This window comes from Meleagris gallopavo, chromosome 4 (assembly GCF_000146605.3).
Source record: "Meleagris gallopavo isolate NT-WF06-2002-E0010 breed Aviagen turkey brand Nicholas breeding stock chromosome 4, Turkey_5.1, whole genome shotgun sequence".
Taxonomy (NCBI): Eukaryota; Metazoa; Chordata; class Aves; order Galliformes; family Phasianidae; genus Meleagris; species Meleagris gallopavo.
The window spans coordinates 58,789,245-58,804,303 of record NC_015014.2 but is presented as its reverse complement, the minus strand read 5'-3'; the positions used below and the strand labels follow the sequence as shown (position 1 = coordinate 58,804,303).

The following is a 15,059-nucleotide window of genomic DNA, read 5'->3' as shown; positions in this document are numbered from 1 at the left end:
CGGAGCTGCGCAGGTGGCGGCGGGCAGCCTGCTCGCCTTGCTCATCCTCTGGACGCTCTTTGGGAACGTGCTGGTGTGCGCGGCCATCGTCCGCTACCGGCACCTGCGGAGCAAGGTCACCAACATCTTCATCGTGTCGCTGGCCGTCTCCGACCTGCTGGTGGCTCTGCTGGTCATGCCCTGGAAGGCGGTGGCTGAGGTGGCCGGCTACTGGCCCTTCGGGGCTTTCTGCAACATCTGGGTGGCCTTCGATATCATGTGCTCCACGGCCTCCATCCTTAACCTGTGTGTGATTAGCGTGGACAGGTACTGGGCTATTTCCAGCCCTTTCCGGTACGAGAGGAAGATGACCCAGCGGTTGGCCCTAGTGATGATCGGAGTGGCCTGGGCACTGTCTGTGCTTATCTCCTTCATCCCAGTCCAGCTCAACTGGCACAGAAGTGGGGATGCTGCTTCTGCCGCTGGGGTCATTGAGGATGGGCTCAGTACTGGCTGGGAGGCAGCGGGTGCTTTCACCACCTGGGCAGAGGACATGAGCACCACATGGGTGGCACTGGCAGCAATGACGCCCTCCGACAGCACCTATGGCAGCAACAACACTGTCCCTGGGTCATCGGAGAGCTGTGACTCCAGCCTCAACAGGACTTATGCTATTTCCTCCTCCCTGATCAGTTTTTACATCCCAGTGGCTATCATGATTGTCACCTACACGCGGATCTACCGCATCGCCCAGGTGCAGATCCGTCGCATCTCCTCACTGGAGCGGGCGGCTGAGCATGCGCAGAGCTGCCGTAGCAACCACGTTGACTGCCACCATCACACCAGCCTCAAGTCCTCCATCAGGAAAGAAACCAAAGTGCTGAAGACTCTCTCCATCATCATGGGCGTTTTTGTCTGCTGCTGGCTGCCCTTCTTCATTCTGAACTGCATGGTGCCCTTCTGCGAGAGCCCACCCAGCGACCCCCGGGCTGGGCTCCCCTGCGTCAGCGAGACCACCTTCAACATCTTCGTCTGGTTTGGATGGGCCAACTCCTCCCTCAACCCTATCATCTATGCCTTCAATGCTGACTTCAGGAAGGTCTTCTCCAACCTCCTGGGATGTGGCCAGTTTTGCTCGAGCACTCCAGTGGAGACCGTTAATATAAGCAATGAGCTCATCTCGTACAACCAGGACACCGTTTTCCATAAGGAGATAGTGACTGCGTATGTGAACATGATTCCAAATGTGGTTGACTGTGAGGAGAACCGGGAGGACCCTTTTGATAGGATGTCCCAGATCTGCCCCGACCCCGAGGTTGCCACCGACTCTGTCTGTGAGCTGGACTGTGAGGGGGAGATCTCACTAGGCAAAATCACACCTTTCACTCCAAATGGTTTACATTAAATTGCATCCTGCCCTGGTCACTTCTGCTTGGATTATAAACCAAAATATTAACACTAAATGGAAAAACCTGCTTGATTTATGCTGTAGTTTGGTCAGTCACTTCATGCTAACTTCATTTCTCTGTGTAGCGCTTTGCAGGATGTTGTTACACTGTCGCTGATGGGACAAACTGACTGCAGCCATGGGGAGGTTTCATGGTACAAGTACAGTCAGTCCAGTTGTAGATGGACGTTGCATTGTCAGTGCTGAATGTTGCTACTTTTGCAAACGGGGACTGATGTCAAGGCTGGTATAGACATCCAATAGCTTAACTTCCGGACTGCTCATTTCTTCATGTCTTATGGTTTCAGTTCTCTTTTTGTTTGTTTATTGTTTTTCTTTTAAGATAGAGATAGCAAGGTGATGATTTGGTTGATTATTTAAATGCGTGTTTCTGCCAGAACAGTTTACGTGAAATCCATGTTCTCCAGGCGGCGTTGTTGCCTGTGGTATCCTCGCCATGTTCCCAGATGAATAAATAAATGTTACATTGATCAAGGGGTTATTATCTTTCATTTATCACTCTGAAAGATTTACAACCAGTGTTCAAACTGTAGCATTCTTATTTGAATGGTTACATGACTAACTGCTAAACCCTGTTATTGTAAAAGCAAAACGGTCTGCACAAAAATACAATTTTTGAATGAAAGGAAGGATCATAGGGACCATTGACTTAAAGGAGCTTTTTTATATGGCTCTGCTAACAGACAGTTAGGTGCATTTTTTTTATTTTATTTTTTTCCAGTTTAACTGATGTCCCTATCAGCAATTTCCTTTCTGCAGCTAAGAATATCAAGCACGCACACTTACAAGCTGTTAAGCCCTTCCATTTAATTCTATATTTGAAATTGCCTTTATAGATACCATTAATGAGAAGAATTTGGTAATGGAATTAGCAGCTGGATGTGTCTAAAAACATTAATTATGCTTGAAAATGCTGTTAGTAATTAGCAGCTCCCAGTGTAGACATAGTACATTGGAGAACTCAATGAAACTAAGAGAAGACGACATTTTTTTAGTGATTTACTTTATTGCTGGAAGTTAATTATGTTTTTTAAATGTGTGAATGTCCTTGTATTACTTTGACTCTACAGAATGTTTTAGAACAGTCTAAACAAATTGTAAAAGAGTATTTTAAACTTGGTATCTGTTGAAACATTTGCATCAGATGGAATAGACTACTTAGAAATGTTTGCACGCTTTTGACTCAGAAGTCAGAAGCAATGCTATTTTCAAGACAAATGATCAAAGGTAGTAAAAGCAAGTTATTCATGAATAAGATTTGAATTAATTCACCCCTTAGGAATGAATCTCCATGCCGTGAGCTGTACAGATGTACATTGAGCAGTTTGTGCTGGTTCAGTAGCACTCTCTATAGGGACATCCTGACCTCCCCCTCTCACCCTCCCCCCCCCAGCCCAGCAAATTGGGAACTGAAGGTCCCTGTGCTATGAATGGGGGAATAGTAGGATTTACACCGGTCAGCATGCTTCAGGGGAAGAAGTATAAGTAGCATTTGTGAATGTTATGCACTTAGGATTGAGCCTCTTCGGAAGCTATGCCTCTAATAATGAGCAATAAGGGGTTGCCTTATCTCTGCTTGGGATATCAGATGGAAAAAATCTCTGAGGCATCTAACTGAAGTGCCTTTGTGGTTGCATCTGCTATTTCAGTGTAATATCCCCTCACAGCTGTTCTCAAAAAAGGGTGTTGTGCTTGTGCTTAGGAGTGCTCGAAGAACAGAAATCCTATGCCCATAACCAGGCTCAGCCTACTAATGACTTGAGAACAGGGGTGAGTAAGTTGTTGTTTCTCTGATAATACAATCATGTATTGCCAGGAGTTAACTGCAGTTCTGGCCTTTCTGGTTGGGTAGTACTTGCCTGGAGTAAAAACTATTTCCCCAAGTGAAAATGAAGGTGATAAATTCTGCATTTTGCCCCTGTTCATTGCAGGAGAGTTGGATTAGATGACCTTATGGGGTCCCTTACAACTTAAATGATTCTATGATCCTATGATTTTCTAGTTACTGCTCAAGTTTTGTGGCCAGTACTGCATATTAAACTTTCTGGGTCCACGTAAAAAGTCTGTAGGCAGTGCAAGAGGTGTGTGCACCTGTTGTTGGTTCCAGCTCCCAGGGCAATGTCTGTTTCTGATTTAAAATTGGATAAAATACAGCCCAAGGAAATGGGGAAGGGAAAAGACCCCTTCCAGAGTACCTGTGTGCCAGCAGGGTGTGATTGGTGAAGAAAATGACATGTCCATCAGTGAGTGCATAAGATAACAGCCCTTCATGATATATTAGAAACATTGCATTTTAACTTGACTCAGGTCTGAAGAAAGGTAATTTTTGCCTGCCATCAGACTTGGGAGCATAATTAGGACAGTGCAGAAAATCATTCACATTGCCACTTTTCATTATTAACTTGTAGTTTGAAACTTCAGCTGGTAAATGATTTCTAATGGCTGCTCTATGAGGTGATCTCTCTCCTTGGAGTAGGTGCGTATCCCTGACTTCATCCCTGAGAACCCAGAAGCATCATAAAGGGAACATTTCTGCTTCTAAAGGCAGAGAGGAGATACTTCTTTTCTTTATTCTTTTTTACCTTTTTTTGCTAGAAGCACAGATTGACCTTGAGGATCTGAAGGAAAGCCTTTTTCTTGACTTTGGCTTGTAACATGAGACAATGTCATGCTTCTTAATGTGTGTTAATTTCTTATCTTTGACAAAGCTAGAGATAAGATTTTTAAGTATGTTTCTTGCCTTGAAGTATAAAAAGGGCAGACTGTTCTGATGTGATCATCCCCCAAAATTTTTAAACTGATTTCTTTCAGATGAAATGGCTGCTCTACTTTTTTTATGATTTCCTTCTTAAGATCTAATACATTTGCCTGTCAAGTGAGCAGATTTCATTGGAACCACAAATAAGTGTTTATAACAATTATAGCCTTATGGTGTCACTCTGGAACTCACTTCTTTGAATGGTTTTGTACCTCCCATCGGCATCTTTTTTTCTATGCTTCTGTCATGCATTTTTCTCCGTAGTTAAGCATAACCACTTATTGCTGGCTCAGTTTTCGGGGATTTTTCCTTTTTGTCCTTTGCACTTTAGTAGTTTGAATACACAGTACAGTTTGTCTGTACTTAATCTGGTTCTGAATGATGGCTAACCTTTAGGATCCATGATTATTTGCTGTTTCTACTTTGTGTTATTGCTTATACATCATAGGTTGCGATACTTGTCACTGTTAAATTACCCCTGAGCCAGTCAGGTCTTCAGATATGACATATTCTGTTAGTCCTGGAAAACCCCATACCAAAGGAAGGTCAGTGTATCAGTAGTCTTCATGTTTTCTGTTTAAGTTAATAGCAGAGGAGTTCATCTCAATGAAAAACAATGAAACAAAAAAAAATCCCAGCCCAATAATATATGAAACTATTTTAGTTCATTTTTAGGAAGCTGGGACATGAAAGACATGGAAGTAACAGTGCTTTATCTGAAATGCTGCAGACATCATAAAGATTCTTTCATTATTCAGACCTCTATAGAGCTTTTAATAGCATAGGCTTTTATAGTTGGGGCAGTTTTGTGCTTTGTGGTTTGTTTGTTTGTTCCGCGAGCAAAAGAAATATGGATGACTTTCTCAGAGGTGAACACAAACAAAACACTTTTCAAAAGGAGAAGAAAATACTCCTCTTCTTTTTTTTTTTTTATTTTTTTAATGTTTAGTACTTTATCCCTTTGCTTTCATTGTGCCAGCCAAGTGCAATATGTTTCTGCAGGGAGAACAACTCCTGCATTTTTGTAACCCATAACAAAAAAACCTCTTCAAAATTAAGAGGGTTTCTGGTAGAAGTAAAACTAAGCCCAATCTTACACCATTCAGAAGTCAATTGTATAAACCCAGCATTCAAGAGGCTGACAAGGCAGTATTCAGACCGTGCATCAAACTGCAGGTATGAGAGGTCATATGTCCTTCAGCTGTTTGTGTGTGCCAAAATTGCCACTCTTGACAAGGAGGGCATTTGATTCCCTGTCACACAGTACCCACTGTCTACACCTGTGGTGGGGGTAATAAAAGTGCAGAGATCTTTCTTTCCTCTGAGGCCATCTTTGCAACTGTTTTAATTAGATGCATCAGATCTTTAGAATGATTCAGTGCCTATTTAAATTAGTCTAAAACCTCAGTGATGGATGTGGGCTTGGGTCACAGAGCAATGAAATTATTTGTCTTGGCTTCTTATGAATATTACTACTGGTATTCTCTGCTTGTGGATGATGGCATGTTAAAGCTGGCATGCTGAACAAAGTATTTTGCCAGATTATGTGGAAATAATTACACATATTTTCTTATGTGTTTTCAAACTGTAGAAGACTTTTCAAACTATTCTCAGGAGCTGCACAAAGTCAACACAGGGCATCTCCTCTTTGATCATATCTTAGATCAGCAATGATTGGGTCCATTTTTGGTATACTAGAAACCATATAGTGCATAATGCCTTTTTTTGGACAGGTTCATGCCTCAGAAACATGCACCATGAGCTGATGTTTTTAAAGATGAAGATATACTTTTGATCTAAAAGCACTGATATGCACAAAAATACCTAGAAATGAAGACTATTTCCAATATTAATGGGGCACCAAACATGTGCCTCTTCCCTCATCCTTTTTTTTAATTATTATTATTTTATCAGTGAAAAGATTGCAGTGAAAAATAATGGGATTAGGGAAGTAAAGACTGAAATACAAATAATAATATCATTTGAAGCAGATGATGGATTGCTCGTTTTGGGAAGTCTGCCAGCCCTCCCAGGATAGTTTAGTTTAATAGAAAATTTAGAAGATTATTTTATCTTGTTATTTGTCTAAATCCATTCTCAGCTGCAACTGGAGATAACATTCTTTATGATATATTGTGGAAAGATGGCTGTTTAAGGAGAACAGAATTTTTTATTAACTTAATCATTTGTATCATAGTCATAATGGTCATATTTATGAAGTTAGCAAAATGCAATGCAGCAATCAGAAACAAACAAACAAACAAACAAACAAACAAAAAACCCCACAACATAAATAAAAATTTCCAATCCATGAAAAATATATCTTCCTATGATTTATACCCCCACCTCTAACAACAATAATTTGAATCTTATACTGCACTCTCATTACTACCAGAATAGGCTGGAATGCTCTGCATACACTGCTTGCAATCTGCTGATACACGAGATAGATCTGAAAAATATGAAATGGACAGCAATTTAATCACTTTGCATGACAGCAAGCCAGTGTATACCTGTGATGGCACTGCAATGAGCTATTCCCTGTGTCACACGAGTCTCCAACTGCAATGCAGACTGAATAAAGAACTGGTTGGATTGTTGCAGCCATTAGACACTGAGGTCAACATCTCATGCCCAGGTGGAGGCTGGTGGAGAGTGGTGTCTTCCAGGCATCTGTCTTGAGACTGGTACTCATCAACATCTTTATCAATGATGTCGATAGTGGGATCAAGTTTGCTGGTGACCCCAAACTGAGTGGTACAGTTGATACAACAGAAAGAAGGGATGCCATCCCTTCTTGAAAGCTTGAAAAGTGGGCCCATGAAAACCTAATGGGGTTCAGTGAGACCAAGAGCAAGGTGCTGCCCTTAGCTCAGAGCAATCCCAGATGTGTGTATAATTCTCAGGATATGTGAATTTTTGACATGTGCTCTGACTACTGTCTACATAAAAAAAAGACAAATAACATTTCTCTTATTCAAAGCAACACTCAGAAATAAGGGGTTGCAAATGGTAAGGCTTAGAAATGCTTGGAGAATGTCCACTAAATTGAGAACTTCATCGAGAGGAGTGGCCTATGAAGTTTAGCAGCTGCCAGGCTATTGCTTCATTTGACATAGCTACAATAGTTGTTTGGGTTTAGATATCTGAACTACATAGAAGTCCCAGTTTAGAGGTCTCATACTGAGTAGAAGGAATCCTAAATTCATACAGTTTTCCATGAATGCAGTGCAAAATAAAACCTAATTATACTACGGCCAAGGTGATCAACAACCACAGTCAAAGTGTGGTTCCTCCCACAGACATCAGAGAATTCTTGTCTGCGATCCACCTACTACACTTTCGAAATGTCTCATGAGTAAAATATTAACAAGGAAGTTGACAGTGCCCTCTTTTACCTTTTGACCTCATTTTTCTAGTTGGAAAGGTTTTTAGTAAAATTAAAAATCTACATTTTCAGCCTTTGGCCTTGACCTTTTGCTTTCTCTGTTAACTTCATATAATTAGTCTCCTTCAGTGAACAGAAGCTCTTGGCATGGTTTGCTGCTTGAGTACCTTAACATCACCAAATCTGGAACAACCTCAAGCTGTATTTAAATTACATTATGTCTCCAGCCCAAAGGAATTCTTTAAGAACTTTTTTTTTCTTTTTTCCTTTTTTTTTTCCCAAGCAATATTATTTCCTTCCACAAGATTATTCACCAGAAACATAGTTCAGAGGACGAGCGTAAATAGACTTTTAAAAAAACTTGTGGAGATTTTGCTCAATTACAGAAAGTGAGAATGAATTGGTTAGGAATAAACCAGGAAAGATCAACTTGCACCTGTGGACTGCATGTGACACAGCACAGCCCACAGTGCAGTCGCCCCGTGCCATCTGCCCTGGCAGTTTTAAATAAAAAAAAAATTAAAATAAGCTTTGCTATTTATGCACATTAATGATAATATGTATTTAATGAGGGCTGCTCTGGAAGTAATGCCTCATATTTTATGATCCTGGCCCATGACAGGCGAATGTTGGTGGTATGGCAGGCAGTAAAGGCTGAACCTTCCTGCCGATATTCCATTACATGTTGTTGCCATGGCACATGGCAGCAGAGGGGCAGTCTGACAAAATGGTGTCTGACATGGAAATGCATATGAAGCAAAGGTGTGGCATTGAATTTTTCCATGTAGAAAAAATGGCACTCACTGACATTCACTGATGCTTGCTGAATATTTATGGAAATCAAGGAGTGGACTTGAGCACAGTGAGGTGGTGGGTGATGCATTTCAGCAGTGGTGACAAAGGGTCACCTCTGCTGGTGCAAGTTGTTACAAACATGGCATGTGGGCTCTTGTTCATGACCAGTGAAAATGCTTAGCTAATGGTGGTGACCGTGTTTTGTAGCTGAAACCTTGCACTATCAAGCAGTGCTATTGTGCTCTTTGTATCTATTGTGGTTTCTATGGAAATAAGTGGGAGGCATTAATTTTGGAGTGACAAATGTATATGCAGCCCTAGACAATTCCTCTTCACTCTGTGCAGCTCAGGCAAGACAAAAGGTTGCACACTCATGGCATAAACAGTGTTTTTTTCTACAAGAAGTTCAATTTGGCTTTTAATAGAAATAAGGGCAGAATGTTTTTACTCTGATCAGTGTATAGATTTGATTATATACACTTACACACATGCATGCTTATATTCTTTATATGTGAACACATTTAATCACATTTGTAGGGTAATAAAATAGTTTTCTTTCTAAATAAGATGCTCAAATTCATACAGAAGAAGAAAGTCAGATCTTAAAATTTTGCTGTTACAATTTTGTCACAACAATTAGATACAAGTACACAGTCTTCTCACATTTTGAAAAGGCATCTTGGCTGCTTACAGTTGAGAATCTTTGAAAATCTAGACTTGAATTATGCAGTGAAGAGCACGCAATTTTTTTTCCCCCAACTATTTTATGTTTAGACAATTTCTCTCATGATTTGCTAATTGATCCTTATCTGTAAGCATTTTGAGACAGATGGCAAAGAAGATGAGATGATTTAGAAGCACCTCTTTCATGTCTCTCAACAACAGATATTAAACAGTGTCATTGTCTTGCTGATAGGGTGAAACATAGATGAGAGCTTTTGGACAGAGTGCAAAATGTATCTGCATGACTTTCGAAAACATCTAGTTCAGGTAACACAGTGTCAAAAATTTAAATGGCAGCTTAGACAGAAGTCTTTTCTGTATTAACCAACCTCTACCTTGATAATTCAAGTAATACCTTTTTCTAAAAAATAATACCTGCAAACAGTATTTCATAGGTCAAATGGGATAGAAAAGTGCAAACTGAAGGTCCAGCTCAGCAGCACTGAATAAAGTAGAAAGACTGACTGTCCTGTCAATAGCAGAGCTGTGTCGGAGGACAGGGGAGAAAACAGGATAGGAGGACAGGAGAATTTTTGTGAGGAAAGAGTGAAATTAGCTGAGGGATCATGCTATTTCCATAAAAAAGGAAGCTAGAAATTTGGTTGAAGAAGGTGAGGGATCAGGAGGAATCTCCAAGTTCCCAAGTTACTGAGGCAGGCATGATCAGAGTTCAGTGAACGAGCAGGTCATTAAGCAGGTACTAAAGTATCAGTCCATCAGAGCAGCAGATCAACAGCTGTCGTATTTCTAACTTACACTGAACTTTAACAATTACTTCCTCAGCAAGAACCTGCATCATATTGTAAGGAATACTTGGTCAAGGAGTGGAGAGTAAAGAGCACTTTGAAACCATCTTTCTGCTGCACTGGATGGTGCTGTTTTTGCTGTGCAATGGTCAGACATTTTAAAGGTTTCTCCCAGTCCCGTTGGCTTGCTAGAAAACCAAGTCTTTCTTCCAGAAACATCCTGAATACTCATAATTCCCTTTGAAATCTCTAGTCAGTACTATAATTTCTTTATCTGTGTAAATAAAATATTGAACTTAGACAAAATCTGGTGTTCTGCATTGTGTGCATACATATATTCACTATCTCCCAAGGTTACTTGTATCTACTTATGTGCACCTTGCAATGTTGCAAATGAAACCAGAGGCCAGCTGGACAGACTTTGAAATGCAACACAAACCTGTGCAATCCGGGTATCTTTGAACACATAGATTAACCAGGAGTATGAGCTCCCACCCCTTCTCTCTTGCGAGCACTGAGCATCTGCTCTGTGTCACCCAGCAGGGGAGAAATCCTTCAGTGTCACAGCAGCGTTATCCCTTCTCTCACCGAGAGCTGAAGTGAAGCTCTGGCACTACAGAGTGCTGTGCCCATTCATACACAAGGGACTGCTGATATGCCCTGGGGCATGGTTTTTCAGCATGAAGATCGATCAATGCACAATGAGGACAATCCTATAGGATGTGCCCCCACAAGCAGTTCGAACGGGCAGGAGTAGTGCTCGTGCTACATCTGTGCCTGTTTGCAAGTTTGGGCAGCCTCAGGGAGGCTTAAAGCTATCCTAAACTTCTCCTGAGCAAAGCTGAGAGATTTCTTTGGTGCTCAAAGAGGCACAGCCCACCTTCTACTGCTTTTTAAAAAGATGGCATGCTTCAGTGCCTTGTGTATAAGAGCAAATGTGATGAATTCAGGGATGGCAGCAGTACAGACTGCATAACTTTAATCTGCTAGGACAGTTCATTCAGTGGTGAAGGCAATGTAAAGAGATGACTTTGCCATTCTAAAATTGTTTTTCTTTTTTTTCTTTTGTCTCTTCTCTCCTTCAGTTTCTAGCATATTGGTTGGAATACTAGAGAAAATTATTTTGTATAGGAAAAAAAAATTCACATTGACTAGATACAATAAACTGAAAGTTTCTGATAATCTCCATAGGGAGTTACTAATCAATAGCAGAAGGACACCAACTTTACAGATTGTTCATCTAGCCAAGATCTTCACTTCCAGGATAACTGCTCCTTTCTGCCAGCCCTTGCTTTCCTGCACACCACAACCTCTTTGTGTGAGCAGCCTCCTAACTGGTGGCTCTCACATTTCTCTTCAGTTTGACCAGTAGAGTCTTCCCTTCTTCTTTCTTGATTTCTCTACAGGATGAGCTACATACAGTGATCAGTCCCATCACTGAGTTAGAATATCCACACACAGAAAGATAATATAGGAAAGAAAGAGGAGGATCAGGTGCAAGGAGAAGTGAGCAGTAAAAGACCTACTGCTTACAGCCCTGGCATCCAATATGAGGCTGAGTTTTCATGAATTGGCTACAGCTGTGTATTTTCCTCCTCCAGATTTGAAGGCAGCTCACAGCCAGGGTCATACTGGTAGCATTTCTCAACCTGATTCTCTTCTCCCAGTGGGCAGAGCTCAGAAGAACTGGCCTTAGTGTAAAGAATGTGCTTTGGAAGCTTACCCTGGATACGGTTCCCATTTATTTAAAGGCCCAGTGGAAATCAAAAGCCCTTGTAAAACTAGTGACCTGGTATTCTCACCCCATAGTTATCGCTAATTTTAGAATTTTCCAAAAGTGAGAACTAAAAGGAGTTGGAAATGCTTTTCTGCTCTCTTGGCTTTTGTGCTGTATAGCTCATGTTTTGCCACAACACTGACTCAGTTAGTTCCCTGGTGGTAAACCACTGCATTTTTTTAGAGGCAAAGATGAGATGTCCAGCCTCGAAACTCAAGGCTCAGCAAGGTTAAAGAAAAAAAAAATAATTAAACTTTCTAGGGTCAGGAAGCAGTAAGTTGATTGATTTCTGGCTTCTTTTCAGTCTCAGTGGCTTCCTCCCGCTTCTACCTCTTAGCAAATATTTGATACAAGTGAAGATGATACACACGTAGAAGGGGTGATGTGATATTTCTCTGTATTTGCTTTCTGGCAGAAATTTAGAACTGATTAGTAAAGACAGGATCAATGGCCTTTGTAAGATAGGTTTTACTCCTACTATACGGCCTCTCCTATGGGAAGCAATGAAGGAAGAGCACTGAAATTCTTCTTGTCAAACTTTTAATAAGTTCTGTTGTGGGTTTGATGAAGTGTTCATTTTTACTTCTTCCAAGGTTAAGAAAACTCATGCCCTGTTTACCAGTCTAGTATGGAGGTTACTTAAAAGTGAGCCAATAAATCTTTCCTGAAGGGAGATTGCTGAGGTCTTCAGGAGGATCTTGCACTGAAATCCCAGAAGAAAGAAATGGTTGCAGCTGGTAAGATGTGCATAGTTTGTCCTTCTAAAATTGCAACTCAAAATGAAGGCATTTATTTTTCTATGGCTGCTCCATGTTAAATTATGCTTGAAATATCAGTGACTGGGGAGTCACATTTTATATTCTGTCCTTTACTGTTATTGTAGTTGACTATTATAAATCCCGAGAAAACTATAATATCTTATATCTAACTAATACAAACAAATGGTTGAACTTTTGTGGGGGAAAAAAAGCTCTTTTTCAGGTCTGAAGTAGCTTGCCTCTTTATCTTAGGAAGCCAAATGTATGTGTCTGAAAGCCTGCTTGTTTATCATACAGGGTAGTAAAAGTTATTACCACCTGCTACAAGCACTGCTGTTTTTCTAGCCTTGACAAGCTGTGATTCCTCTACAATTTTTTTACTTTAGATTTTTCTGAAGATTGTGCAAATAACCTACTTGCTCTTGGAAGTTCACTATTGTTTCACTTTAAAGTCCTGGGATGTCAAACAGGGGTTGAAAAATTGGCTCCTGTGAGCAGCTTTTGGCTTGCTGCTTCTCTGTTTCATCTGATGGCCCTTATTTCTTGTATTACATGTCAAAGAGAACAGTAACTACCAGTTCAGTTTATTGGTGAGCTATATGCTTTAAGGTAAATGGGTTCAGACTTTCTAATTGCACTTTACAGAGGACTTGTTTATGTCCTTCATATCTCTTGAGTTACACCTCTGCCTGCTACAGTTCTGTTTAATTTATTTGAAGCATCCTGTAACCACTGTTGGCTTCATTCAGAATGAAATTATGATGTTTTACCCTGGTTTAATACACTGTCTCAGTAACTGCATAGTGTTGTAAAAAATGGAATAGGAATTATTACTTGATAACAGAGCAGCAGGAAGAAAAGCCAAAAACAAACAAGCAAACAAAAAACACCCCCAAAAATAAACAGCAAAACAACAACAACCTGAGAATGCCTCCTCTTTCTTTCCTGTGTGTTTTTCTTTATTCAGTCTATTAAGGAAAAGTTTTGAGACCAGTTGTCTTGCCATATATAAAGGTGAGAAAACAATGAAGTTATTTTTTCAGTTATATATCCAAGGTGTTAATGGCTGGATAAAGGAAAATGAATCAAGTTTTACTTAACACTGCCATACATCATTAACCATTTGAGTGAGTGCTGTGCAGCTAACATGGCATTAAAAATTTCCTTCAGACAATGTTATTTTCTTGACTGGAAGACATACCTATTCTCATATACTAGCTATTTTCATAGGTTATAGTACAAGAAAGGTATATATATTAGGCTGAGCGAGCAAATTAAATGCTCTTCAGTGATAGAACATGTTGTGGACCGTGGGAGACCCAGTCTTGCATTTGCGGGTGTGTGGGTGATGGTTGTGGCAGGAGCCATATGTGAATGACAGCAGAGAAGGAGCTGGTCTGCATGCAGAGGCCAACTGTTGTTTTCCTTCCCACAGCCAAAATACTATATATCTGTTTCAGTGCATATCTATTTTACTGTTAAAATTTGGAGGGAACTTAAAAAAAATAGTAACTACAACAGTCAGTACTAGTAGGAGTAACTGAGTAGGTTTGTGAATAAGTGGGTTTGTCATTTTATCTTTCAGAGGCCAAATCTGATTCCAATCTAATGACATATAATGAAAGCAGACTTGTTATGCATCAGATACCAGCTTTCAAGGTGCAGCTGACAGTACACAATCTTACAGTCTAGAAGTTCACTAGGGTTGATTCTTTCCCTTTCCAACCTAAGACATGGTAATTCAGACTCCCAACAAGAAGTTGAAATGTGAATTCAAGTCAAAATATTTCATTCAGATGCATTTAAAGTAATTTGTGTTTCCCCAATTGATTGCCAAATTGCTAGGAAGTTCTATCAGCAATACTTTATTCCCCCAGCTCTTTTCCTCCCCCACAAAAATTACGCTAAAGTCAAGGCTGATAGGGGCAATTTAAGGGAAGTATTTTTCTGTAAAATGCAAGCAAACCCTCATTCAAATGAAAATTCCAGTTTATGCTCCATAAACAATTCTGACATCAAAATTAGTATGCGTTCCTAAGAAACACTACAGTAACTGTAGAATGCAGTCTTGTAATGCTGACTTTCTTAACTGAAGAAGGAAAAGACGAATATAGTACAAATAATTGTTGTAGCTTCTGGGGTAATCAATTCTTGTCTCCACTTGACAGAACCAATAGGACCTTTACACAGTGTGATTATATATTTGACTGCAAAGCTGTTGCTTCAGCCTCATGACAAAGCAAGTGAGTTGGTTTCATCTCTTCGCTACATATCCAAGGCATGACCAGTCCTGTTTAGTAACCCTCCTAACATTACCGGAAGACAAAGTTTGAAATCTTGCGACAGAAGCGAAAAATAATTCTTATGATGGCATATTTTTTATGTCTGATGTATTCTGAAATGCCTGTAGTGTGTAGGGACCTGTACACACAGCATTCTTCTGCTCTGAGATCAGCAGAGAAGTAACAAATAAACAGCCAACTCATTCTGACCCTTTAAAAAAGGTGAGTCAGTTAATGATACCACAAAGTGGGAGTAGATCGGAAAGGAGGTTATAAAGGAGATGGAACCAGAGTCTTACAGAATGATGCACAGAGAAAGGACAAAAGGCAACAGTCAGAAGCTTTAACAAAGGAAATTCCAGGTGAATATAAGGAAAAAACTCCC

At 40.3% G+C, this 15,059-nt stretch overlaps 1 protein-coding gene across 1 annotated transcript in view; it reads left to right on the top strand.

Annotated features, from left to right (window-relative positions):
• The window catches only part of DRD5 (dopamine receptor D5), a 2,174-nt gene extending 256 nt beyond the window's left edge, over window positions 1-1,918 (top strand). The window contains exon 2 of the mRNA XM_003205909.4: window positions 6-1,918. Within this exon, the coding sequence (XP_003205957.2) occupies window positions 6-1,384 (1,379 nt within the window). The 3' untranslated portion in view covers window positions 1,385-1,918. The remainder of the gene's footprint in view (window positions 1-5) is intronic.
• Window positions 1,919-15,059: the final 13,141 nt, after the last annotated feature.